General features: G+C 52.6%; 13 protein-coding genes and 2 non-coding genes across 15 annotated transcripts; 8 read left to right on the forward strand and 7 right to left on the reverse strand.

The window, feature by feature from the left end:
- Positions 1–35: 35 nt before the first annotated feature.
- On the forward strand, positions 36–1,955 carry APUU_80859S (aminoglycoside phosphotransferase family protein; the record flags this gene model as incomplete). Its single annotated transcript, XM_041697186.1, has 4 exons — positions 36–54; positions 217–512; positions 582–945; positions 1,006–1,955. The coding sequence occupies 4 exons, from the start codon at positions 36–38 to the stop codon at positions 1,953–1,955; spliced, it is 1,629 nt and encodes a 542-aa protein (XP_041562742.1).
- A 78-nt stretch (positions 1,956–2,033) lies between these two features.
- Positions 2,034–3,407, reverse strand: APUU_80860A (uncharacterized protein; the record flags this gene model as incomplete). The annotated part of the gene is made up of 7 exons (XM_041697187.1): positions 2,034–2,215; positions 2,270–2,397; positions 2,471–2,577; positions 2,639–2,811; positions 2,877–3,034; positions 3,085–3,150; positions 3,211–3,407. 7 exons carry the CDS (start codon positions 3,405–3,407, stop codon positions 2,034–2,036), a joined length of 1,011 nt encoding a protein of 336 aa, XP_041562743.1.
- A 749-nt stretch (positions 3,408–4,156) lies between these two features.
- On the forward strand, positions 4,157–5,638 carry APUU_80861S (uncharacterized protein; the record flags this gene model as incomplete). Its single annotated transcript, XM_041697188.1, has 1 exon — positions 4,157–5,638. The coding sequence occupies one exon, from the start codon at positions 4,157–4,159 to the stop codon at positions 5,636–5,638; it is 1,482 nt and encodes a 493-aa protein (XP_041562744.1).
- Positions 5,639–6,128: 490 nt separating this feature from the next.
- Positions 6,129–7,118, reverse strand: APUU_80862A (uncharacterized protein; the record flags this gene model as incomplete). The annotated part of the gene is made up of 1 exon (XM_041697189.1): positions 6,129–7,118. The coding sequence occupies one exon, from the start codon at positions 7,116–7,118 to the stop codon at positions 6,129–6,131; it is 990 nt and encodes a 329-aa protein (XP_041562745.1).
- A 105-nt stretch (positions 7,119–7,223) lies between these two features.
- On the forward strand, positions 7,224–7,637 carry APUU_80863S (uncharacterized protein; the record flags this gene model as incomplete). Its single annotated transcript, XM_041697191.1, has 1 exon — positions 7,224–7,637. The coding sequence occupies one exon, from the start codon at positions 7,224–7,226 to the stop codon at positions 7,635–7,637; it is 414 nt and encodes a 137-aa protein (XP_041562746.1).
- Positions 7,638–8,086: 449 nt separating this feature from the next.
- On the reverse strand, positions 8,087–8,213 carry APUU_t80006A. The gene has a single exon. It is a non-coding gene; the product is annotated as a tRNA-Tyr (tRNA).
- A 145-nt stretch (positions 8,214–8,358) lies between these two features.
- On the reverse strand, positions 8,359–8,486 carry APUU_t80007A. The gene has a single exon. It is a non-coding gene; the product is annotated as a tRNA-Tyr (tRNA).
- Positions 8,487–9,021: 535 nt separating this feature from the next.
- Positions 9,022–10,134, reverse strand: APUU_80864A (glycoside hydrolase family 88/105 protein; the record flags this gene model as incomplete). Its single annotated transcript, XM_041697192.1, has 1 exon — positions 9,022–10,134. The coding sequence occupies one exon, from the start codon at positions 10,132–10,134 to the stop codon at positions 9,022–9,024; it is 1,113 nt and encodes a 370-aa protein (XP_041562747.1).
- A 643-nt stretch (positions 10,135–10,777) lies between these two features.
- APUU_80865S (uncharacterized protein) lies at positions 10,778–12,496 on the forward strand (the record flags this gene model as incomplete). Its single annotated transcript, XM_041697193.1, has 4 exons — positions 10,778–11,101; positions 11,153–11,430; positions 11,475–11,993; positions 12,043–12,496. The coding sequence occupies 4 exons, from the start codon at positions 10,778–10,780 to the stop codon at positions 12,494–12,496; spliced, it is 1,575 nt and encodes a 524-aa protein (XP_041562748.1).
- Positions 12,497–12,576: 80 nt separating this feature from the next.
- APUU_80866A (uncharacterized protein) lies at positions 12,577–13,917 on the reverse strand (the record flags this gene model as incomplete). The annotated part of the gene is made up of 2 exons (XM_041697194.1): positions 12,577–13,020; positions 13,072–13,917. The coding sequence occupies 2 exons, from the start codon at positions 13,915–13,917 to the stop codon at positions 12,577–12,579; spliced, it is 1,290 nt and encodes a 429-aa protein (XP_041562749.1).
- A 454-nt stretch (positions 13,918–14,371) lies between these two features.
- APUU_80867S (uncharacterized protein) lies at positions 14,372–15,789 on the forward strand (the record flags this gene model as incomplete). The annotated part of the gene is made up of 2 exons (XM_041697195.1): positions 14,372–14,425; positions 14,491–15,789. The coding sequence occupies 2 exons, from the start codon at positions 14,372–14,374 to the stop codon at positions 15,787–15,789; spliced, it is 1,353 nt and encodes a 450-aa protein (XP_041562750.1).
- A 383-nt stretch (positions 15,790–16,172) lies between these two features.
- APUU_80868S (type 1 glutamine amidotransferase) lies at positions 16,173–17,063 on the forward strand (the record flags this gene model as incomplete). Its single annotated transcript, XM_041697196.1, has 1 exon — positions 16,173–17,063. The coding sequence occupies one exon, from the start codon at positions 16,173–16,175 to the stop codon at positions 17,061–17,063; it is 891 nt and encodes a 296-aa protein (XP_041562751.1).
- A 60-nt stretch (positions 17,064–17,123) lies between these two features.
- On the reverse strand, positions 17,124–18,604 carry APUU_80869A (aldehyde dehydrogenase family protein; the record flags this gene model as incomplete). The annotated part of the gene is made up of 2 exons (XM_041697197.1): positions 17,124–17,747; positions 17,807–18,604. 2 exons carry the CDS (start codon positions 18,602–18,604, stop codon positions 17,124–17,126), a joined length of 1,422 nt encoding a protein of 473 aa, XP_041562752.1.
- Positions 18,605–19,383: 779 nt separating this feature from the next.
- APUU_80870S (putative MFS alpha-glucoside transporter) lies at positions 19,384–21,091 on the forward strand (the record flags this gene model as incomplete). The annotated part of the gene is made up of 3 exons (XM_041697198.1): positions 19,384–19,551; positions 19,594–19,614; positions 19,658–21,091. The coding sequence occupies 3 exons, from the start codon at positions 19,384–19,386 to the stop codon at positions 21,089–21,091; spliced, it is 1,623 nt and encodes a 540-aa protein (XP_041562753.1).
- Positions 21,092–22,879: 1,788 nt separating this feature from the next.
- Positions 22,880–24,397, forward strand: APUU_80871S (FAD-dependent monooxygenase; the record flags this gene model as incomplete). Its single annotated transcript, XM_041697199.1, has 4 exons — positions 22,880–23,199; positions 23,244–23,500; positions 23,551–23,921; positions 23,966–24,397. 4 exons carry the CDS (start codon positions 22,880–22,882, stop codon positions 24,395–24,397), a joined length of 1,380 nt encoding a protein of 459 aa, XP_041562754.1.
- Between the last annotated feature and the right edge of the window lie 392 nt (positions 24,398–24,789).

Consider the following 24,789-nt stretch of genomic DNA (forward strand, 5'->3'; position numbering starts at 1 on the left):
TTCACCACCGCGTTAACCAAGCAAGTCATCTCGAAATGCCTACTAGAACGGCAGGTAGATCAATATTTGCCTACAGATTTCTTGAACGACCTATACATTGTATCAATACTCGGCTATTTACCACCCACTCTGCCAAATTAAGATCACACACTACTATCCCTGGTAAGCCCAAGTCCTCATCACAGCCTGGACTGAACATATCTTAACATGCCACAGACTGCCCCCCAGAATCGCTGTACACATACTCCGCCCGAAGATGGCTCTGGGACGAACCTGATCAGCTCCAACGCAGATACGTCCGATTCAATATCAACGCTCTCATCGAGATCGCCGAGAAAGCAGCAGGATACGATGCAGACTGCGTGAATCTGTCCAGACTCCCCGAGGGAAACTCGAATAAAATCTTTCTTGCCGCGATGAGAGATGGACAGCAGATTATTGTGAAAATCCCGAATCCGAATGCGGGGCCGAAGCATTATACTACTGCGAGTGAGGTTGCGGCGATGTGTTTCGTAAGTGAGCCTCTGTCTATTGGTTTAGCTAGCTACTTATAAATTGTGTGAGTACGCTGATGCTGATAGTACTTCCAGGCCCGAGAACGTCTCAACATCCCCGTTCCAAAACCCCTCGATTATTGCACCGACGCCAACAGAACCAATCTTGGGGCCGAGTACATCGTAATGGAAAAGGCGCCCGGAGTAGAGCTATCTCATATATGGGATGAGCTAAAAGGCCGACAGAAAGTTTCTATCGTGGAACAGATTGCTGATGTCAGCTGCAAACTTGCCCGAGCTAGGTTTCCGGCCTATGGTGCTCTGTATAAGAGACGGGATGTTGGTCTGGATGAGAGCGTTGCCATTGACGATGAGTTTGTGGTTGGTCGTACGCTTGGACGGGCTTGGTTCGAGGATGGCAGGGGCCATGTTGATATTCACAGGGGGCCTTGTATGAACACCCCTTATTCTGCGAGTCCTACTCAAAAACAATGATTCTAACAGTGCTTAGGGAGCTCGGTAGAAGATCTTATCAAGACAGTCGCCCAGCGAGAAGCTGCATGTATTGATAACCTCCCGTCCTTCCGTCGCGACAGGCAGCAGGGCATATTCGGCGGGCCTGGGGGGTATATGCCCACGAAAGAAGCAAAAAAATCCGTCCTGCGGGACTTCCTCAAGATATGCTCTTATCTCCGCCCTAAAATCGATGCTCTCTCATCCGGTATCCTCTGGCACAGTGATCTCCACACAGACAACATCTTCGTCGACGCTGAGAACCCATCCCAGATTACAAGCATTGTTGACTGGCAAGGTGTATCCATTAACCCAATCTTCCTGACTGCTCAACATCCCTTCCTAATTGACCATGAGGGCCCCAAATTAGAAGGACTTGTTCGGCCTGCTCTTCCTGAAAACTTTGACTGGCTTGCTCCTGCGGAACAAATTGCTGCGAAACGGCTGTTCCTGTCTCAGACGCTTTGGGCTTTGTACGAAGTTAGCGTCCAGAGAGCCGTGCCCGAGCTGTTGCAAGCTTTTCGACACAGGACTACACTCCAAGGGCAGATCCTGGGGTTGATTGGAGCGATATATGATGATGGCGAGCCGTACGTTCAAATCCTGCTTGCAGATATCGCGGAAGAGGACATCTGGAAACAGGTAGTCGGGGAGGATGAAGATGGAAATCCAAGTATCCGGTGTCCTATATGGTATTCTGAGCAGGACAAGGAAAGACAGAAGACGGACCTTGCGAATTGGGAAAGGGATGTTGAGAGAAAGTTCGATGTGCTTCATGAAATAGGTCTTCATGCAGGATGGGACGGGGCTGTTGCTCCTGGTGATTACGATGAAGTGGTTAGAAGACTGGCAGCTGCGAAACAGAGGTTTTTGGATAGAGAATCAGCAAACGAACAGGAGAGAGCACGATGGGAGGAGGTTTGGCCGTTCCAGGATACTACAGGATAGTTTCTAGTCTGGAGTATACTGATGGCAGAAATAGTGACAGTAAATAGATCTGTTACATATAGCTTGACTAGACATCTATCAAGATTTAAGCCCTCCCTCCGGTGTCCTCCCCTTACTCCAGCCCTCCACCCACTGATCCTCAATAATCCTCAGCTGCAGCTCCTGTGTATCCTTAAAGTATCCTTCGGTGTGGTCATCCATATCTACATCCTTGAATCCCTCCTTCGCAATGGAAGCCGGGGTAATCATCAGCGAGTGGCCTGTAATTGTTAGCATACAACGCTTTAATACAAGGTAGGAATAGAGGTAATAACCATTCATAGTCCGATCCGTCGCAACCCGCATAAAACACTTGGCGACGTCTTCCTGGGGCGCGAATTCGACGCCTTTGCCGATGAGCTCGGCTTCGTAGGTTGGGCTGCGGATGGCGCTTTTGATGTAGCTGCACCCTGTTAACAACCATTCATCTTCCAAATGGGTATTCAAGACACTAGAAGAGAAGAAAGGGGGAGTACCAAGGCGCCACATAATTAATCCTGATTCCCTGCTCCCACGAGTTCCGCCTGGCGACCCTCATCAGTCCCCGCAGCGCGTATTTCGTGCAGGTGTATTGCCAGTTTGCCTGGTCAATCATATATACTTGTCAGTCTACTTGGTTATATTTATCAATGGAGGGTAGTTACCGGCGAGTCAATCCACGCCACCATACTCCCCGTAATGATAAAGCACCTATCCCGGTCTTCGGTATCAGGCTGCTTGCGAAAGTAATGCACCGCTAGTTTCCATGTATACAGTGTTCCTGTGAGGTTCACGTCGACGATACTCAGGGTTGGTTTTACGGGCGGTGCATTTATATCTGTTATATAGATCAGCATGGCTCTCTTTGATAACATATTCATATTAGAGTAGGTGGGAGGGTACCATCCAGCGGCCACAGCGAATCCCCACTGGCACGACTAATGCCCGCGTTTGCAATGACGATGTCGCAGCTCTTGTTTGGTGAGTTTGCGATTGCGGCTTCGAAGACTTGCACTTGTTCGTCCCAGTTTACGATGTTGCATTTGACGAATTGTGCGTTTCTATCTTCGTCAGAGATATGCCTGCAGGGGGAAATGGCGGTATAGCATACGGTGCGAGTTCTCTCGCGACTTGCTCGCCGCGTTCGACATTCAGATCTGCGATTGTTATGAAGGCGCTGTTCAGGGCTTTTGTTAGTTCTTGCTTGGTTTAAGGGGTATGGTTTGGGTGGGCGTACCCAGCTGCTGCGAACTTGCGGACGGTTGTCTCGCCCATGCCATTAGCGCCTATACACTGGTCAGGAAGATACTTGATACAGATTGAGGAGAGCATACCCCCAGTCACGATAACACTCTTCCCCTTGAGCTTGCTTGGGTCCGGTGGGATGGTGCAGTCCACCGGGCCGGTGTATTGGTACGGAGGGAGGTTGGGCATATTGTTAGTTGATATCGCGGTAGACAAGCGCAGTGTCACTCGACAGTTCAGGCAAAAAGGATGTTTCTTTAGTGATTCATGAGATCCTCGGCCTAGAATAAATTAATATGTCGCGCTACCCCAATAGTTGATTGCGGGGAATCCCCGGTCAGACTGCGAGAGTGGGAGCCATCGGCTATCCAAATTGGGATAACCGTCGCTTTATCTCCGGCTGTCACCTACAGGGTTGAGCTTCAAACTTTATATGTTTGTAGTTTTTGCTTTCGTTGGGTGAGCTGATAAGGCTGTTAGTGGATGGGAGTTGGTGGTGGAACTGTGCTCTCGGCGTATACTACAATAGCACAGCACACAGGCTCAGACGGCCTACCTTCCGCCATGTCTCTATAATCTAAATAAAATCCTACTGCGTTGATTACTTTCATATCGCCAAAATTGTGAGTGTTTGACTTTATCCCATTCTCGGAATAACCCCGGGTGGTATATATTTCTGATGCATGGCGAAGCATCACTGCGAAAAACATCGAACCAACAAATATTCCAGCTAGCTAGCATAAGTCCATATTAATTACAACAAGAACATGATGTATAAAACGACACAAACATAGCAATAGGTAATCCTAGTTCACAGATCTCAGCTGGGCAACATCGATTTCTGCCTAAAGGCGCAGGCAGCAATCGGACGCGTGCAAAACAACAACCACAGCCTCAACATCGCATCCAACAAACATCATTACACATACCCTTCCAAAATGCCCCCAAAGCAACAACTACCATGCCCTCATGACAAAATAACATATACCCCTTCCCCACACGCCAGACAGGTAAACTACTACCAACCCTCAAAACAAGAACGGCAAAATGCCACGAAACTAGCACCATCCTCGTCATCATCAGCATCAGCATCAAAACGCAAATCGTCAGTGCTAGCACCACCTACACGAACTGATTTAGAGAATTTTCCTGGCCCGCTCGTCCTCCCAGGAGACGATCTGGCGTTTGACCCGGAGTACCCCCCGCAATCATTCCAGGAGTGGCTCGACGAGGAGGAGCGCAATCCTGTCACCCCACGGAGGAAAACAATTTACTTTGTTGAGGCTCCTGGTGTGGATAGCCGGGTTAGCGAGGTTGAGGCCTGGACGAGGCCAAATGTACCTGACCTGGATTCGCATTCTGCGGGAGCGGTAGCACCGCCAGCATCAGAGGATGTAACCGACTATTTAGCGGCATTCTTCCACGGTCTATCGGTGAAACATCTCAATATGCCCAAGGGCAGGTGGAACTTCACCCCGTGGATAGATAATGAGGACGAGGACACGCCTCCAACCAAAAAGCCTAAACGCACACCTACACTTAAACACATCGGCCTCACAACGCCCACAGAACAAATCCGGATTCGCACGCGTACTTGCCCAGACGGGCTCTATAGCAGACAGCTTAACCTGGACGACCTGCTAGACGTGGCCATTGCAATCCTGCCCAAGGATGCATACGCGCTGTGTATGGTTGTGAACCACGACCTGTACGAAGACGACGAGGACAGTTTTGTCTGCGGGCGCGCGTATGGCGGGAGCCGGGTTGCTGTTGTTTCGGCGGCGAGGTATAATCCGGTGATTGATGGGGTGCAGGGGGTTGAGAGGGGGCATGCGTGGCCTGGATCGCATTGTGGGGGGTTTGTTGAGGATGTTTGTAGGGAATGGGATTGTGGTGATAGGAGGAAGAAGAAGAAGAATAAGGCAAAGGGAAAGGGTTCTAGTAATGAACCTGAACCTGCTGCCACTGTGTCCTTGAAACGAGAAGGACCGCTTGAACACGCAATGCACGTCCTCAGACAAGCTCAACCGCAATCTCACTCTGTACAGATGGCCGGTGATAGCGAGTCGCAGTGGCAGTCGGCGCTCTGGCTCTGGCGTATAATCCGCACGACGAGCCACGAGCTCTGCCACTGTCTCGGCATCGACCACTGTGTGTACTATGCCTGTATAATGCAGGGCAGTGCCTCGTTATCCGAGGACACGCGGCAGCCGCCGTATCTGTGTCCGGTGGATTTGGCGAAGGTGCTGTGTGCGACGGGGTCTGGGGTTGAGGAGAGGGATAGGGCGTTGCTGAGGTATTGTGAGCAGAAGATGCAAGAGTTTGTGTATTCAAGGGCGTTTGCGGCGTGGTTGAGGGCGTCTTTAGGGAGCGGGAATGGGGTCAAGGGCAATCAGGAGGTGATTGTTATTGATGATTGACGTTGATATATAGAGTATACGTAAGTTCTCCGTGATATATGAAACATTGTGATTCATTCATAAAATGCGTAGTTTGCAAGAGCTAAAACAGCATCGCAGATCAATCCAGAAATCATGGCCAATAGCAAAAATAAGATATTCTAAGGGTATACGCGTTTTATGTACCTGGATTAACCAGGGGATTAAGTACATTAGACACCAGGAGTGTCGTGATAGTAGATCATGCGCTCGTAGATACATAGCGTAAGCGTTGATATCGAGGTGTGCGTACGGGGTACGCGGCGGAGCTGAGCCCTTTGAATGGGACTTTGTGGACGCGATTGCGCCTGGGCGTCGACTGGTCGGTTTCTGTAGCTGGCGGGGATAAGAGCCCATGCCGGCTGGCCTTATGCCGCGCTGCTTTTGACAAGCCATAACGCTTTGTTATAGCTCGTCTAGCGTAGACGCTCGCTGTATAGATTGATGATTGGCTATAAGGGTCGAGACGGAATCAGGGAGGCGGGTTAGTAGGTTGAGAGAACGTAGACGCAACAGAGGCCGCGCGTCTGCGATCCGAGAGGCCAAAACTCTCGACGGAGTTGGCCCACGGGTAATGTTGGAGCCGTTGTGCAGGAGCAGCGTGCGTGACATCGCCGACGATGTTCTCTGGATTGACAAACGCCGGGAACTGCTCCTGCTCCGTGGAGCTTGTATCTTGTCGGTGGGGCTGCACGATCTCGACGAGTTTGCGCAACACTCCACATTCGAGCTTGAGCTTGATGCTGTACACAGCGGCCTTGAGTGTCGTCTGCAGGTACCACAATCCAATGTATTCAAGCACGAGAAGAGCAACGTCCATGGCGATGATGATGAGGTTGATCGCGAGGAGCTCGTAGAGAACGCGGGTGCGGCGGGTGTTCTTTTCCGGCCGGAGGTGTAAGAGTTTGGACGTTTCCCAGATGTAAATCGACGAGATGAGGATTTCCTGCGCGCAGAACCAGGCGACCTGCATCCGCTCCATGACATTGTAACCCATGACTATCGAAGTCGAACGGACGTAGACGGTGGAGTAGGTGAGGACTGTGGTCGGAACTATGAGGATAATGGTGTCGATTATGATAAGCCAAAGGACGAAGCGGAGGAGCTTGCGATTTTGATTGACCAGATGGAGTCGCGAGTAGAGCACGATGGATTGAGTAGGGACCATGAAGTAGAAGCCAATTGTCGATATCGTCACACCCAGCCATCCAGGACCGAGTCCGAAGAATTCCAGCAGGTATCCAACGGCGTGGGGGATGACACCGAAGATGCCGGATAGCAGCATGGTCCAGAAGTACAGCCCATTGTAGCGCTGGAATGTGAAGAAGATGAGAATGATCAATTCCAACGCGTTGTACAGAGCGAGCGAGGAGAACGTAACGACGACGATCTTGACGTTTGTGTTGTTGCCCTGGTAGCCTCCAATGAGTCCATCTGGGGGTTGTGTTAGGTCGACCGTCATGGCAAGACCGGCTCGTGGCGCGCGTCACGGCGTCGCAGTCGATCGGAGGGAGGGACAGAAGCAATTGAAGGAACTGAGGGAGGCGAGCTGCTTCTCGAAGGCATCATGAATCACGCGCGAGGAGACATGCGCGCGGACTACTGCGGCTTGGTTGAGTGTCGAGGGGCTGGCGGAGGACAGGGAGAGAAATTCGATGGCAGAAGGCCAGCGGTCTCCCCAGAAAGGCAAGCCAAGAAGAACCAGAGCCAGAACCACAGCGGCGGGGTGGCAACCTGGAGCGAGGAGGCCGTTGTGAGGTTTTTCAGTGGCGAGGGCTGGGCTGTGGAGTCCTTAACACTGTCCCTTGAACAGCGGAACTGCAATGCCCAGACAGGGGAGCTGGGAAATTGGTGGCGCAAGGACCTCTCGGCGACTGGCCGTCAAGAGCGAGAAATCCGCGACTCGGACCTCGACTCAGACTGCCTCAGAACGCAAAACCCCTGCAGAATGTCACTTCGTTTCGAGTCCGCGTGTGCTTGACGATTGTGCGCACAGACGATCTGCTTATGTAACGCCGGGGAAACGGATGTGAAAGTTTGGGGAAGCCACGCTACGGCCCGATCGGGCTAGGCTGTGCCGCACTTTGGAATTTATCACGTGTCGAGCGGAGAATTGTCGGTGTCAGACGAAGATGGCTGATGACTCGATGAGTGATAAGCTCTGAGTGAGTGGAAACCTGTCGATACTACTACCCGATTCATCTGACAACCGCATTCGCCATTCTCGTACGACAGTGTCTCAAAGAGAATTCCGCCACAGTCAGAAGACCGGTCTCGGGAAAGAGGGCCAATGAGAAGTATCCCTAAACGGTTCGACTCTATTAGGCGAAGTTGGAGGACTGTCCCTTCAATATATTTGAGCAAGCTACCGAGCGGGTAAAACGATAGCGCGACGAGGGGGCAAAAAAAAAGGAAAACAGGAAAAAATAGAACCCACGGCGGGGGTCGAACCCGCAAATCTTTCGATTAGACTGAGGATTGAGTTAGTGATGTTTGCATCCACTTTATGAATAAGAACAACTTACAGTCGAACGCGTTACCATTACGCCACGCGGGCATCACTGAGCCTCTAATTTCGATTTTTCGTCTGATAAGCCACAGCGCAGAAGAATCCGCAAAATATGCAAAACTAGCATTGTCATGCCATAGTATGTGCAGCGAGCGAAAGGCAAAGCGGGCAGAAAAAAAGGACGAAAAAAATGAACCCACGGCGGGGGTCGAACCCGCAAATCTTTCGATTAGACTATGGGATATTTATTAGCAATTTGAATTTCGACAGTTAAGGTATTGTAACATACAGTCGAACGCGTTACCATTACGCCACGCGGGCATCGCTGGCCGGATTGACCGAAATTTGACATCACTAGCGGGCGGCAGTTTTCAACCACTTTCCATCCTCTTTCCATACATTCTGGAATGACTTCCAGGGCCAGCAAAGTTGCCAGTAGGGCACATGCATACGAACAAGCCTCTCAGAAGGTGTCCAAAAATGTGACCCTATTCTAGCTTGCCTACTTATCTGCCCTCCGTATAGGTCCTCGTGTATATGATGCGACATCTACATATATATTTTGCTATAGCTGTGAAGCTATTCCAAGCACGGGATTAACGATGTATATAGATTAGTGTACTAGATTCCCGAAGTCCGTAAAGTATACCCCTCATTCGAGATTGCCACAGGAACGCGGGCATAGCTTGCCTGCCAGTGGAAGCAAATGTATGCACTGCCCAGCGAGAATTGGTTCTGCGTGAATCTGCACCCAATTATGGACATCCTTGCAAAGATGACTGCAAATCATACTCAAGCGTTCTAGATAGGATGTAGTCAGTCTATATGCGTAACTCGTAAGTATATACATTGCCAATCAAAACGTTCCCCGTAACCACTCGACAAGCGCCCCCTGTGCCATGGCCTGCCCATACGGCATACTCGTCAGCGGGATCTGCTTATAAAAGTCCAAGCTATCACCCATGCCCGTCCCAAAGCTCGTATTCTGCAACTCGCCATCCTGGTCAATCTTGCCCAAAACCGCCTTAATCGCCTTCTCCGCAACAGCTCGGTACTCCCCACTGATATACCGCTTGCGCACAGCCTTCAGGATCCCCCACGCAAAACCCGCCGTCGCAGAGGACTCAACATACGAGTCTTCATGGTCAAGCAGCGTGCGCCAGTATCCATCCTCCGTCTGCAGCCGCTTCAGCGCCTCCACCTGCGCAACAAGCGTATCAACCAGATGAACCCGGATCGGATCCTCGGGCTGCAAATCCAGCAGCTCAATGAACTCCGGGATCACAATCGTCACCCAGCTATTCCCGCGCGCCCACCGCGCATCGGCAAAGTTATGCCCAGCCGCTGTTGACTGGTCTGAATTGAACTCCCACCCGTGGAAAAACAACCCAGTTTTCGCGTCGAATAGGTACTTGATATGGATGAGGAACTGCCGCTTCGCTTCGGCGACGTATGCAGGCCGGTTCAGCAGCTTCCCGATCTTCGCTAGCGGCAACACCGTCATCATCAGCGTATCGTCCCACAGCTGCTGGTGGTGATGGTTCTCAGAGAGATAGGTGATGTGAGCCATTCCGCCATAGGGCGTGCGCGGGAGGTCATGCATGGCCCATTCCGCCCAAGCATCCAACCAGGGCAGATACGTCTGATTCCCCGTTTTCTCATAGACGTAGGCCAGCGTGAGGAAGACGGCCATGGTGTTGATGTTCTTGGTTGTGCCCTCGGCGAGGCGCGCGGAGAACCAGTCCTCGATTATGCGGAGCAGGGCGGCGTCGCCGGTGATTTCGTAGTATTTCCATATTCCGTAGAGCCCGATGCCGTGCGTCCATTCCCAGCCGGCCCAGGATTTTGTGTCGATTATGCGCCCGTCTTCGAGGTGCAGGAGGAATTTTCCGGTGGTGTCTTTTATGTTTATTAGGTTGTTGATGAGGCGGTCGATTGTGGTGCGGGCTTGGGGGGGTGTGAGCGACATGTTGACGATGGATTTAAGCCAGAGGTATGACAGAGGTAAGGATGGTGAAGTTAATGACAACTTTTATTAATGACAACTTTATTAAATGAAGTGCAATGTCGGTGCTTGTTGTCCCGCATTCGCACAGGGAATCGCCGATTTAGGGCCAGCTCCCACTGCGATACGTGGAGAAACCCCAGCAATTTCTCCGGACAGCACAGGGTCCATTTCGGGCCAGCAACCACCGAAGTATCCGCTAACAACTGGCCAAGAAAGCCACCTGCCTCCTGATTGGCGTGGCAATATGGCCTGCCACGCTCGACAAGAGTGCTTGACTGCTTTCGACATCGATCCTCGGTCTTCTCGGGCCAATGTGGGCGCTCACCCCGGGCGGAGGAGGGGGACCGGGGCAGACCCTGGAGAAGAGGAAGCTGGGGAAGAGGACCGCTGAGCTGACTCGAAGGAGAATTGTCCGCGTGTGGCCCGTGGTATTGGACCGATTCATTTCGCTTGTTCCAGGCCATTCGGGGCCTCGCTAGCTGGCAAGGGTGTGGTGGCCTGGTTATAAGGTGAACCACCCTTCCCCTTCTTTTCGTTCTTTTCGGGCTGTTTTTCTCTCTCCACTTTTGAAGGACGGCCTTTCTTGTTTACGGTGTACTTCAATATGGCCGATAACACGGAATTAACGTCTGTGCCCAAGGAAGTCAAGGACGCCGCCCACGTCGAGCGGCTCCCGTCGTACGGCGAGGGCATGAAAAAGGACCATGTCGACTACTCGCGTGTTGACAAGGAGCTTGCTCAGTATGCGGGTCAGGAGTACATCGAGGTCGACGAGGAGACGAGCAAGCGCCTGCGCAGGATGATTGACAAGCGTGTCTTGGTTATCATGATCTTGACGTACTTCCTGCAGGCCCTGGACAAGGGAACCATGTCGTTCTCGTCCATCATGGGCATTAGAGAGTACGCTGGTCTTGAGAACGGCCAAAAGGTTGTCTATCCCAGCCATATCCATATTATGTTACAGCGCTGACTTTGACAGTACTCCTGGCTCACGACCTGTATCTACATCGCCGTGCTCTTTGTCGAATACCCTACCAACTGGATCATCCAGCGAGTCCCTATCGCGAAATACCTCGGCGTCAATATTATTCTCTGGGGTGCAGTTTTGGCTTTGCACAGTGCCTGCAAGACATTCCCTAGCTTGATTGCTGTGCGCACCCTGCTGGGTATCTTCGAAGCCGTCTGCCAGCCCTCCTTCGTCCTGATGTCCAGCATGTGGTATAAACGCGAGGAGCAGGCTGAAACCGTGACATACTGGTATGTATACAAACCTCTCCTCAGGCCAGTTCTAACAGCTACAGGTACATGATGAACGGCACCCAGCAGATCGTCGGCGGTCTGCTCGCATACTGCTTCAGCCTGATCGGAAACGACCATGACGTCAAGTCCTTCCAGGCCCTATTCATGACCTACGGTTGCGCCTCCGTGCTCTGGGGCTTCTTCGTGCTTTGGTGGCTGCCCGACTCGCCCATGCGCGCCAAATGCTTCAGCGAAGAAGACAAGCGTCTCATGGTCGAACGTGTGCGATCCAACCAGACCGGTATCCAGAACAAGAAATTCCGCGCATACCAGATCAAAGAAGCCCTGCTTGACCCGCAGATCTGGTGCTACTGTGCTATTCAGATCTTCACGACCCTGCCTACCAGTGGTCTGGGTGCGTTTGCGAACATCATCATCGAGGGCTTCGAATTCACCGTCCTCCAAACTCAGCTACTGGCGATGGTTCTGGGTTTCTATATCATTATCGTCCTTTTGACGTCAGCTTGGCTCGTCCGCAAGACCGGACAGAACCTCTACGTCATGCTGGGCTTTATCATCCCGTACGTTCTCCTTGTATATTTCAAGTCACGCAGCCCTAACACTGTCCAGATCCTACGTCGGCACAATCGTCCTCATGACCGTCGAAAACCACAACATGGGCACCAAGGTCGGTCTCCTGATCAGCTACTACATCACACTGTCATTCTGGTCCGCGCAGACCCTCGGCCTGTCCATGGTATCTCGCAACATCGGCGGCGCAACGAAGAAATCCGCCGTCATCGCCGCGACGTTCGTCTCGTGGGCTGTGGGTAATGCTATCGGCCCGCAGGTGTTCCTGGACCGCGATGCGCCCAAGTACTTTATTGCCTTTGGGGTGCATCTTGGGTGTTATGTTTGCTTGACCATCTCTGTTATCTTCTTGCGCTGGTATCTTGCGCACCAGAATAGGAAGAAGGATAGGTTGTTGAGGGAGGCGGGCTTGGATCCGAATGAGCAGAACTTGGCTCATGCGTTTGAGGATCGCACGGACCAGGAGAACATGTATTTTAGGTATATTTATTAGTTTCTAGTGTTGGTGGTGAGGGAGGGATTGGATGTTGAATGATACCAGGTTTTTATACTGTTCTACCTATATACTCCCACTTAAATCTGATTATGGTGGCTCTGTAACTTCTCGAATAAAGCAATAGCATCTCTATTCTGAGCCTCGAGGTCAACATCATTAAGATACGACCCCGTTTCACGTAGATAGTCCTCCATCTTCTCCGGATCGGATCCAACCCCGTCGAGGGCATACGCATATAATCGCCCAACATCCCTACTGATGCTGATCGCCTTCGTCGACCGCTCCCTTCGGACAGCATCATACGCACATAACACGGTAGGTATTTGACTGGCTTCGGTAAATCGAGCAAACAGCGCATTAAGTACGGCTGCATCTTCAATGGCCTGCCCGGCGCCATTGCCGACGAAAGGACCCGTTGCGTGTGCGGCATCACCGATCATCGCAACTGTACCGTGGAAGTACTTCGGTGCTGGATCGTGGTCATAGATCTTCCAGCTTTGCTGTGGGTCTCTGCTGATGAGCTAGTCGGTATCAGTACTGAGCGAAGATAGTAAGGCTGGATAACTTGATACCTCAGCAATGGCCCGCGCATCCTCGCTATACCCATCGAACTGCCCAGTAGTGAATGATTCTGGCTCTCCACACAAAGCCCCTGGAGCCTGGAACGTGCAACTAAGTACTCTCCCTTTATCAATTGGCAGCGAGCACATATATCCTTTTGACCCACACAGAATGGCCACATTCTGCGTCCACTCCTCTCTAACGACCTGCCGGGCTTCATCCATAGGAACGGCGCGGGAATATAGATACCACTGATCATGGTTCTTCGGCGCCGTAGCCGGATGGTCCTCCCCAAGGAGATATCTCCTCGTTGCACTCCTGACTCCGTCTGCGCCGATAAGACAGTCCGCTTGTGCTGTTGTGCCGTCCGTAAACTCCAGTTTGACTTGGGGCTTACCATTGCCATCACCCCCATCATTCCCATTAAAAGAGACAGCGCTATGCAACTTCTTCCCAAACGAAACCGTCCCAGACGGAAGCAAACCAATCCACTCCATCACCAAATCCTCCCTCGAAATCGTCTTCCTCCCCTTCGCCCTTCCAAGCCGTCCAACAACCCGTGCGCTATCCCGCCCCTCGGCAAGGATAACCTGAGTAGCGAGTTCAACGCCCTCATCTCGACTCATGAGATTCGCGCGCGCGAGATACGTCTTCTTCAGCTCGGGACTGATCAGGTCCATCGCGGCGATTGCGTTCTTGTGCAGTGCTAGCCCGGCGCCCGTGCTGGGGTATCTGGATTGGGACTCGTAGATGTGCACGGCTATATGGGGGTGTTGACTTAGGCCGACTGCGAGGCACAGGCCTGCTATTCCGCCGCCGGCGATGGCGATGGTTATCTTTGTGTGCTGGGGTGACATTGTTGTGTGTTGGGTTGGGTATAGAAGATGGAAACTTATACATCCAGATTCTGCAGGGAACGGTGCTTTTGTGAGCCTCCGGGTAAGTGGAATGTATAAGAACTTAAATATATATTTCTTCGCCCCCAGGGAGAGGAATGTGGATGAATTTGGCCCCATGTGAACACGAAGCTGTCGTGCATGTGTAACCATCTCTTACCAAGTTAGTGCTCTCCCCAGGATGCATGAACAAGATGATCCCCAAGCACCACAGCTAATCTCAGCTGGTAAATGATCAGCAATTGAAGCCTCATTGGACAAGACCATCTTGGCTGCACAGCCCGCCAATTACCATTTAAAGCGGTCCCGCCTTGCGAATACGAGAGCTGAAATAATCTTCTTCCCTTGGCTTCTTCATGCCGCCAGTTCAGTCAAACAGCCGAGGGACTTGGAATGCGGAGAAAATACCAAAGTAATGGGTAGAGCTGCGCACATGGATGAGCGTCGCGCACGTCGCCACAACTGGCAGGTTTGTCTCTGAGTCCTGACTGACAGCCGGCATATACAAGACCACTCGCCAACTAACATGGACAGCGCGATGACATACGCGAGAAGGAGCAGCAGCAACAGCAGCAGCAGAAGCAGGTTATAGTACCACGCAGACGACATGCGTTAATACCACAGGCCTCGATAGACGAGGCCCTGGCACCAAGCCTAGCGCACGAGGCCCTGAACGTGCAAACGAAAGAAGCGTTCCAGCAGTTCCTGGTGCACTACTTCCCCATCATGAATGCGTCCGTTGCCCCGCGGGTCGACGTGAACTGGATGGACTTTGTGCGCAGTCCGCAACCGCTCCCCCCGGCTGTGATGTGGGGGGTGCGCGCTCTCGTCACATACCAGATGGGGGCCGTGCAGGCCGGGGGTACCGGTAAGCAGCATGAGAAGGAGAATGCACGCCTTACCGCGCGCCATATGTATATCCGGGGCATACGGCACCTTGCGTCTGTGCTGGGGACGTCGTCTGCGCTAGCTGATTCAACTCTTGCCGCGGCGATTGTGCTCTGTATGTTTGAGGTGGTGGATGGGGCTTGTGACGGTTCCTGGCTGTTACACTCCCAGGGTATCCGCAGTATCATGGCCGCGCGGGGGCCCGCTGCACATAAGACTGGCATGGGCCGGAATCTATTATTATCTTACCGACCGTTCTTGATTGGCGAGGCTTTTACCCGCTGCGAGCCCTGCATCCTGGGAAGGCCAGAGTGGGCTGCGATTTTCGATGATGTCGATATCTCTCCTGCTGAGGGCGAAAGCGAGACCAAGACCAAGACCACCAGCAGCAGTCCGCTCGGGCAAACGATAGATTACGCATTCAACGAAAGCGCCAAATGCCCTGGCTACTATGCAGCCACGCACGAGATCATAACCTCATATCCTGCGTTCCACAAGTCCAAGGCCGTTGCGCAGAGTCTAATGGACGATATGGGGCGCACCAGGTGCAGTCTTCTCCGGCTTCAGGACAGCCTTGACCAGGGCTTATACTTCTGCCAAAATGGCACAGACCTCCAGCTGTCAGCCAGCTTTGCCGGATCGATACCGCCAGCACATGTTGCCAGCCTGGCGAAGCTGTCTTCCGAGGGTATCGGCGCTGCGGTTGCATTGTTGGACCAGCTTGGCACTCTCCTGCGGTCTCATTTGCATAGGGTACTTCCCCAATATCAGTCCGGGTGGAAGAAAGACTTTCATCAGGCGAATCCTGAGGATCCATGGTATGCTGCCACGAATCGACTCGGTACAGCTGCGGGCGTGGGAGCGCGGCTGGAATCGGATGCCTGTCGTATGGGTAATGAATTGGACAGGTTTTCGGTTTCCATGGGCATGTTAAATATATATTAAGCCATTTAATTAAAATATAAAGACGCTAGGGAAAGACAATTCCATACTTGGTTCTACATATTTGATGGTACAACTAACAGATAGTGGGTTATGTGTGAGATACCATGGCCTGACAAAAGCATCTGGAATATATTGTAGAGCTCAACGAACAGCCAAGCAATCGTCGCAGGCAGACGCCAACCAGGCTTGGCTACTCCAGAGCAGAGAAGCCAGTGGGTTCATGCCCTGGAAAGTGGATAACTCAATGGGGGATTGCAGGAACTGACGTCAAGCCAAGATCCACAGCGATGCCATCATAGATACCACCTTAAAAGAGGCCTGCCGCCATATCCCAGCTACAACCCAGCTGCAATCTATAATCCCCAGCAGAAACACAGCAAACCATGGCGACAATCGAAAGAGACCAGACATACAAACCCACCCCCTCCGCGCCCGTCGTGCGCCTCATGGTCCTCGAGACCGACCTCCCACACCCAGACACCTTCTCCGAGCGCGGCTCCTTCGGCCAGATTGTGCATCACCACTTCTCGCGCGCCGGCCGCGCACACCACCCACCCCTAGGCGTGGAAACGGACCAGGTCTTCGTGGTCACCGAGCAGGGCGGGCGGATCCCATCAGTGCAGGAGTTCGATAACTTCGACGGGCTGCTGATTACAGGGAGCGTGTACGATGCGCACGCGGATAATGAGTGGATATTGCAATTACTGGACCTGCTGAAGAGGCTTTGGATAGAGAAGCCGGAGTTCCATTTCGTGGGCGTGTGTTTTGGACACCAGCTTCTTGCGAGACTGCTCGGGGGCGAGGTGGGCCCGGCGCCGTCCAGGGATTGGGAATTGGGCCATTCGAGGATTGAACTTACGCCGACGGGACAGAGAATTTTTCGCACGTTGGAGGACCATATCCATCTGCATCAGATGCATCAGGACCAGGTTGTGCGGGCGCCTTCGCCTGCGTCTGCGTCTGAGTTACTCGCTGGCGACTCCGATACCGAAGTGCGGGTCTGGGGCCGCAGCGAGCATACCCCCGTCCAGGGCTTGTATATCCCGAACCGGCTGTTCACGACGCAGGCGCATCTAGCGTTCGATGAGGATATGGTGAAGCGGCAGATTCAGATCCGGGTTGATGCGGGTGGGATTCAGGATCTGGAGCATGCGGATCGGGCGGCGGAGACTTCACATTTGGAGCATGATGGCGTTGAGGTTGCGAAGGCTGTGCTGAGGTTGTTTGTGTACGATGATGATGAGTATACAGGGGGTGATAGGAAGACTTCATAAAATACTGCTGTCTCAATTTCGGGAATATACGAACATGTCAATATTAAGCATATAGACAATCTACGCCTTCTTAATCCACACCGACTGCGAGTTACAGTACTGCGTCAACCCATGCACCCCCCATTCAGTCCCGATTCCTGAACTCTTATGCCCCCCAAACGGCGCGAACGGCGAGAGCTCAAAGTGGCTGTTAACCCACACAGTGCCAGCCTGCAATTGATCCGCCATGCGCCGACCCTTCTCCAGATCCTTCGTCCACACCGAAGCACCAAGCGCACTCTCCGTCGCGTTCGCGCGAGCAAGGACATCCTCCTCGTCATCCCACTTCAGCAGAGGCAGGATAGGCGCGAAGGGCTCCTCCTGCACAACCCTTGACTCCTCGGGCGGGTTATCAATAAGCGTAGGCGGGATGAAGTATCCACTAGACTCTGAGATCTTCCCACCCAGGACGGAGCTAAGTTTCTGGGACTCGATAGACGAGAACAGGTCTTTGGCCTTTTCGTACTGCATGCTGTTCTGCACGGGCCCGATGAATGCGGACTCGTCTGTGCCGGGCCCGACCTGGAAGGCCTTGACGGCTTCAACGAATTTGGAGAGGAAGGTGTCGTAGATGCTGGAGTGCACGTAGAGGCGTTTGATCATCATGCAGATCTGCGAGCAGTTGAGGAAGGAGAGGATTGCGAGCTTAACTCGTTAGCTTTGCAAATTAAGATATATAGGTAGGGTAAGGAGGTAAGGGGTACATTTGGAATGATCTTGTCGATGTCAACATCGTCGCAGATAATGGCAGCATCGTTGCCTCCCAGTTCGAGGGTTACGCGCTTCAGTGTCTTTGCGCAGCTGGCCATGACTCTGCGGCCTGTAACTGTAGAACCCGTGAAGCTGATCTTGTCGATGCCAGGGTGTTCGGTGATTCTAGGCCCAAGGTCGTCGCCGCCGCTGAGGGCCTGGATGACGCCAGGTGGGAAATGGGGGATTGCGAGCTCAGCGAGCTTCAAATCACAGTATGGAGTGAAAGGGGAGGGTTTCACGATGACCGTGTTACCGGTGTACACGGCGGGCACGATCTTGCCGACAGCAAGCACGACAGGGAAGTTCCAGGGGACAATGGCGCCGGCGACTCCGAGCGGCGTGTACCGCTGGATGATCTTGCAGTCGTCCTTGTCCTGGATGACGGTCTCGGGGATCTCGATGGTGGACAGGCTGCGGGCCCAGAGGACAGCCATCCCGATTTCCTGTGCGGCCTGGGCGAGGGATTTCCCCTGCTCTTGGGTTAGAAGGGCGGCGAGGGCATCCTGGTTGGCTTCGATGGAGTCGGCGAAGGCGGAGATGGCCTTGCGACGCTCGTCGAAGGAGGTGCGCGACCAGGTCTTGAATGCAGCCCTTGCGGCGGTTACCGCGCGGTCGAGGTCGTCTTGGGTCGAGACAGGGACCTCGGGGTTGGGCTTCTTGGTGGCGGGGTTGATGCCGTGGCGAGTGTCAGCTGTGGTGGTCAGCTCGCCGTTAATGACGTTGCGGAAGGTGGTAGTATCGAGAGGCATGTTGATGAGTGGAAAGAAGAGTTCTGGATCAACAGTGTTGGATGCAGACTGGGAGAGAGGTTATATAGGGCTGTCGGGTGCGCACAACGGCAGTTTCAGCCAACCCCCCAGCTGCCCCCAGCTACCCCTCTATATCGCGGATCCGTGCTTATCAGCTCCTGGAACGTCTAAAACAGAGCGTGGGACTCCACACCGGCAGCAGTGCTGGGGTATTTTCGTCCTCGTGGCACGCGAATTCCCGAACCGCAAGCCGGTTGGTCCTGACTGGATAGTGCTGAGGTGATACTCGAAGGATTCACTTTAGCTGCCCCGCATGGTCTGCGATTTGAGGAGTGAAGACTGAGATCCTTGCAGAATAATAGCATTATAGGGTTAGACTGGCAGGGAAACAGAGGGAAACAGAGGGAAACGAGAAAGAGACAACGCGGGGTGCGGGGCAAATCAACCCCATGCTGATCCATTATTCTAAAATTTAGACAATTTGGCTTTCCAAAGTTCTAAACTACTGAGATCGCCAGGCTTTCTGTTCCTGTCTTGGTCTGTCGGGGTGGATTTCGGCAGACACGGGGAACCAACCAACTAAAGCAAATGAGAAACAGAGCCTGTATTGAGTTGTAGAAGTGTCTTTACTTTACTAATGTGTGCTAAACTGCTCATGCATGTAAATGCAGGAACCAATAGAAGGCGTATGAAAGATGCTTATAACCCACTGTGCTGCCCCGCCAGCCAAGACACCACGACTGGTTTTTCAGTTCCCCTCTGTCTCGTCAACAGACAAGATGGGCGCTGGCAAAGAGGTTCGTCTGGTGCATGTGCTGCCTGCAGACGCCGACCTGCGAGAGGCCGAGTTGTCGTTCGAGTTCACCAAGGACGAGCATGCCCTGACCTTCTTCGCTGCTGCCCGCCGCCACTGGCCCGCCTTGGCCTGGGGGATGTTCATGAACCTGGTATGTTTCTTCCAAAATACATAATATAGGCTAACGGTTTAGGCTACCGTGTTGAAAGGAATCGTAAGTAATTCTACTCGTAAAGTGGTCCATACTAATCCTGCAGGACGGCGGTGTTGTCAAAGGCCTCGTAGGGCTCGACGTCTTCAAAGAGACATACGGCTACTATCACAACGGCCAGTACATGCTTGCAGCCCAGTGGCTCTCGGCCTTCAACTATGCAAACCTGCTGGGAGCTATTCTCGGCGCCCTGCTGTCTGCTCTGGCCTACGACCGCTTCGGGCCCCGGATCATGATCGCAGTCTGCTCGGTCCTGTCCATTGGCTTCATCTTCATCCAGTTCTTCAGCCACTCGCCAGCCCAGCTCTTCGTCGGCCAGCTCGTCAACGGCTGCATCATTGCCTTCTACCCGATCTGTGCTTCTGCCTACGTCGGCGAGGTCACCCCGCTGGTCCTGCGTGGGTTCGCAGCAACAATGACCAACCTCGCCTTCTCCATCGGCTCGCTCATCGCCTCGGGGATCCTCAAAGGCACTGAACCCATCAACACGGTATATTCATATAAAATCCCCATCGCCACCCAGTGGGCCCTCCCATGTATCATGCTCTCCCTCGTCTACTTCGTCCCCGACCCTCCCTACTGGCTCTGCCGCAAAGGCCGCTACACCGACGCCCTAACCTCCCTGCGCCGCCTCGCAACACCCCCCGTCGACGTAACCCACAAGCTGGCACACATCCGCGAGACCTTACGTCTCGAGGAAAGCTTCCAGGGTGGCCGCCCACACTACCTCGAGTGTTTCCGGGGCCCTAACTTCCGCCGCCTCACCATCTGCGTCATGGCATACAGCATGCAGGCATTCACCGGAAACGTCTTCTTCATTTCCTACGCCGTGCACTTTATGGAGCTTGCAGGCCTGGATGCGTCGGACGCATTCAGTATGAACCTTGGTCTTACGGCTATTGGATTCATCGGGACTTGTATCTCCTGGTTCCTCCTCTCTTATATCGGCCGGCGCACGATGTACCTCTTTGGCTGCTGCTCGCTTGCCGTGGCTTTATTCGCCATCGGCGCTGTTGATCTCGCACCGCGTGGGAATGACTCGACAAGGGTAGCAGCAACCTGGGCCCAATGCGCGCTGATGCTGCTCTGTACATTCATATACGACCTCTCGCTTGGACCTTTTTGTTACGTACTTCTGGCGGAAGTATCCTCTGCGCGCCTGCGTGGATTCACGATTGCACTGGCGACCGTTGCGTGCTTCGTCTGGTCTGTTGTCTTTGCGGTTGTGATCCCGTATGCGATGAACGAGGACCAGGGGGACTGGCGGGGGAAAATGGGATTCCTGTTCTCGGGGCTGGGTGCGTTGTCGGCGGTTTGGTGCTTCTTTTACTTGCCTGAGACGAGGGGGAGGACGTTTGAGGAGTTGGATGTGTTGTTTGAGAGGAGGGTGGAGAGTAGGATGTTTGCCAGGTATAAGGTTGATATCGTGGATGCGCAGGAGACGGAGAGAGAGACAGACAGACAGGAGAGAGAGGTTTAGAGTGAATAGACCATAGACGGAGATAGAATATGGTATTTTATACTATAGCAACTGTGCTTGGCATACCGTATTACGGTATTCCATCTTCAGCCACTCTCCTCCCACATCCCCTCCCATCCAAATCCTCTCCGACCTCCATCTCGAAATCGACCAGCAGTACTCATCCTTCTCCATCCCCGCCCGCGCCAAGACCCTCATTCTCGGCGGCGATATCGGGCGCTTAGTCGACTACGACAACTATCGCACCTTCCTACAGAAACAGACGGATCAATTCGAAACCGTCTTTCTCATTCTCGGGAATCATGAATTCTACAATCTCAGCTTTGAAGACGGGATCCGGAAGGCGAAGGAGCTCGAACAGGAACCCTGTTTCAATGGACGGCTAGTCCTCCTCCATCGACGACGACATGACATTCTAGACCCGGATTCCGGCTGCTGTGTTACGGTTCTGGGATGTACACTCTGGTCTGAGATTCCCGAAGGGGCGAGGGATATCGTGCGATACAAGATTTCCGATTTCACCAAGATCAGCGAGTGGAGTGTTGAGAGTCATAATGCAGCATTTGAAAAGGATTCCAGCTGGCTGCTAGATGAGATACGCTCTATACAGAAAGAGAATCAACAAGTCCAGAACGACAGCGAAAGGAAGTCCATTCTGGTCGACGCACCACGCCCCGTGTCTCAAGCGGACTTCGGCTCCGCAGCACGAGAACAGTCCCTGGAGATTTGCGTTCGGAACGGATGTTCTGCGAAACATTACGCAGACAGGTGGGGTTACGGCGTGGGTGTTTGGGCATTCGCATTATACGACGGAGTTTAGGGAGAGGGGGGTGACGGTCGTCAGTAATCAGCGGGGGTATGTGTTGCCGTGGACGAAGACGGAGGGAAAGGGTAAGGATGGGTTTCATGCTGGGAGGGTTATTCAGGTGTGATTCGATTACATTATTTGGCTGGGTGTTTTGAAATAGTTAAGTGGTGGTGTTGAAATAGACTGATATCTGTCGTTGCGTGGTTCAACGCAACCTCGAATTAGGCCATTTATTTCTGACTGACATTAATTCACTACTCCCGGAATTTGAGTCGGATATGTCTGTTTCAGCAAAGTACCGTTCGTCAAGCAGGTCATCAACTAGGTTCCACGGGGGTGTGACAGGACTTTGCTAACAAGCGTGCCTGTGCAGTCCAGTCGCGCTTACAACCCTGAAAGACCAGCTTTCCCTCCATGATTAGCAGAATCCAGAAGGCAGCGCTTGGTCTACAGAGGTGCTCTTGGATATTCCCAATAAAAAGGCTTATTCCACGGGTCTCCCACTTATGGTTCTTGGATGGGGCTGTAGCCGTGAGAAATGAGTAGAAATCGAGTATGCGTAGTGTCGTATTATTTATATATGGACTGCACCTGTCACTATTTCTGCTGAAGCGAGCGTGTAACCTCGGACTTGGGAGGTGTTGGTGAATGAGATTGGAACGAGGGTTTGAAATGTCAGAATGCGGCCCTGTGAATTTAGGGAATCGATGGATATAACATTTATAAGGTTGAGTAGGGCCATGGCTGCCCACTATTTCTAGTATGAACATATATACAATGGAAGCTGCCTGGATAAACATGTTGCTACCGAGCGCATGAGAGGTGATATGTGTAACAGAATCCATGCTGCAGACAGAAACTGTAACACATCCAGCCGCTTCTCTGTTTGATTGTCTTGAGGGAAACCAAATTTGAATTTCCGTACTTTCTCAGTTCTCCCACTTCCTCCAGACTTTACGTTAACACCAAAGCTGTTCACGATGCTGTCGACAGAAACGGCCACGAACGGCCACTCAAAGCAATTCAAAGTGATAATAATAGGCGGAGGAATTGCCGGCCTAACTCTCGCACACTCCCTAGAACGCGCAGGGATATCGTATACGCTGCTAGAAAAGCATCATGACTTCCGCCCCCGACTGGGCGGCGTCCTTGTCATAGCGCCGTCCGGTGCACGCATCATCGACCAACTCGGGCTCTATGAGAGTATGAGTGAGGTTTCAGAGCCAATTACGACGCCTCGAACGGGATTTCCAGATGGACAATGCTCGAGTCAGCACTGGTTGTCTGAGTTGGAGAGGAGGTGAGCTGCTTCGTATCGAGTGGGTGGTGCTAATGCTGGGTTAGATATGGATACCCGGTGAATGTTATTACGCGCCAGAAGATGTTGGAGGTGCTGTATGATGGCCTCCGGGAGTCAACCAATGTTATAGGAGGCAAGAGGGTGACGGGCATTTATCATAAGGAATCAGAAGTCGCGGTGCATACGGCTGATGGTGGAGTATACAAGGGGGATTTAGTCGTCGGGGCAGACGGCGTGAATAGCATTGCTCGATTGGACATGCTACAGGCAGCAGGGAAGGGTGCGATGCAAGAGGCAACTAGTAAGCTGGGTCTGCCTGTTATCACTGGGATAATTGCTAATATAGTACAGGCCTTGCGTCGGAATATCGAGTCTTGATTGGGATGTCGAAACAAATAGCAGGCATACGCGCTGGAGAGCAAATAGTCCGCTGCCACGACGGATTTGCGATATTCGTTTTCTGCGGCAAGGACAGTGAACTTGGCTGGTTTGTAGTCGACAAACTGGATCGACGATATCAGTATCCTGACAAACCCGTCTACTCAACGGCCGACAACATCAGCTTCTGCGAGAGCATAGGAGACGTGCAGATATGGGACGAAGTACGGTTTAGAGATGTATTCAACGCAAGGACATCGTTCTCTTCTGCGCTGGTGGAAGAGAACGTGTTCCAGACGTGGCACAGTGGCCGGATTGTGTGCATTGGTGACAGCATCAGCAAGGTAGGCTTAAGAAGAATGATAATGAAACAGGCTGACATAGTAAGGCAAGCCCAAATACAGGACTCGGCGCAAGTATGGCCATGGAGAGTGCGGCCGCGCTCGCAAGCCAACTGTATCAGCTTGTGCACTGCACGCAAGGGAAGCCGTCTCAAGCTGCGGTAGACGAGAGCCTGAGCAACTTCAGAAAGTCACATCACCAGCGGTCTAGGATAATTGGATACGCGTCATACGAGGCCATTCGCCTGCATACGCGGGCTACATTCGTGAAAAGACTTGTTGGTCCCATGTTCATGACGTCCGAGCGGATGGCACTGTTCTTCCAGTCTACGGTTGCAGATGGCGGAGCAAAGCTGGATTTTCTCCCTCTGCCACCGCGTGGAACGGCCTGGGGAGAAACGAAGCGAGGGTTCCTCAGGCGTTGCTGGATTGTGATAGTGGGAGGCCTGCTCACGGTCCTCTTGTTGATGCAGGGCTAGCCGCGACTCAATGATACTACGAGATACAGCCTCGTGGCCATTTTACTGTTGACCAATATAGTACGAGCATCAACTGCTGATCGTGTTGTCAGTGTGGTCTAGATTGGGAAGGCTTAGGAGGCTACGACTTCCCGCAAAGACAAGATATGCCGGCACTCATGCCATTAGCCATATTGTACCCTGAATGCTCCTTCCAGAGTGATGGCGGTTCCTGCGGCAGCCCTTGATACAAATTGGAAGGGCATGTCTTCCTCTGCTAGCGATTCACCACTTTTTGTTCGTATAATATACATTCTTATTTCAATCACACAATCGTTTTGCCGAGTCCAAGCTATACGCGCGAATATGGGCTCTACACTGTCTCATAAGTCAGAAGCCAGATATTCCTCGAG

This window comes from Aspergillus puulaauensis, chromosome 8 (assembly GCF_016861865.1).
Source record: "Aspergillus puulaauensis MK2 DNA, chromosome 8, nearly complete sequence".
Taxonomy (NCBI): domain Eukaryota; kingdom Fungi; phylum Ascomycota; class Eurotiomycetes; order Eurotiales; family Aspergillaceae; genus Aspergillus; species Aspergillus puulaauensis.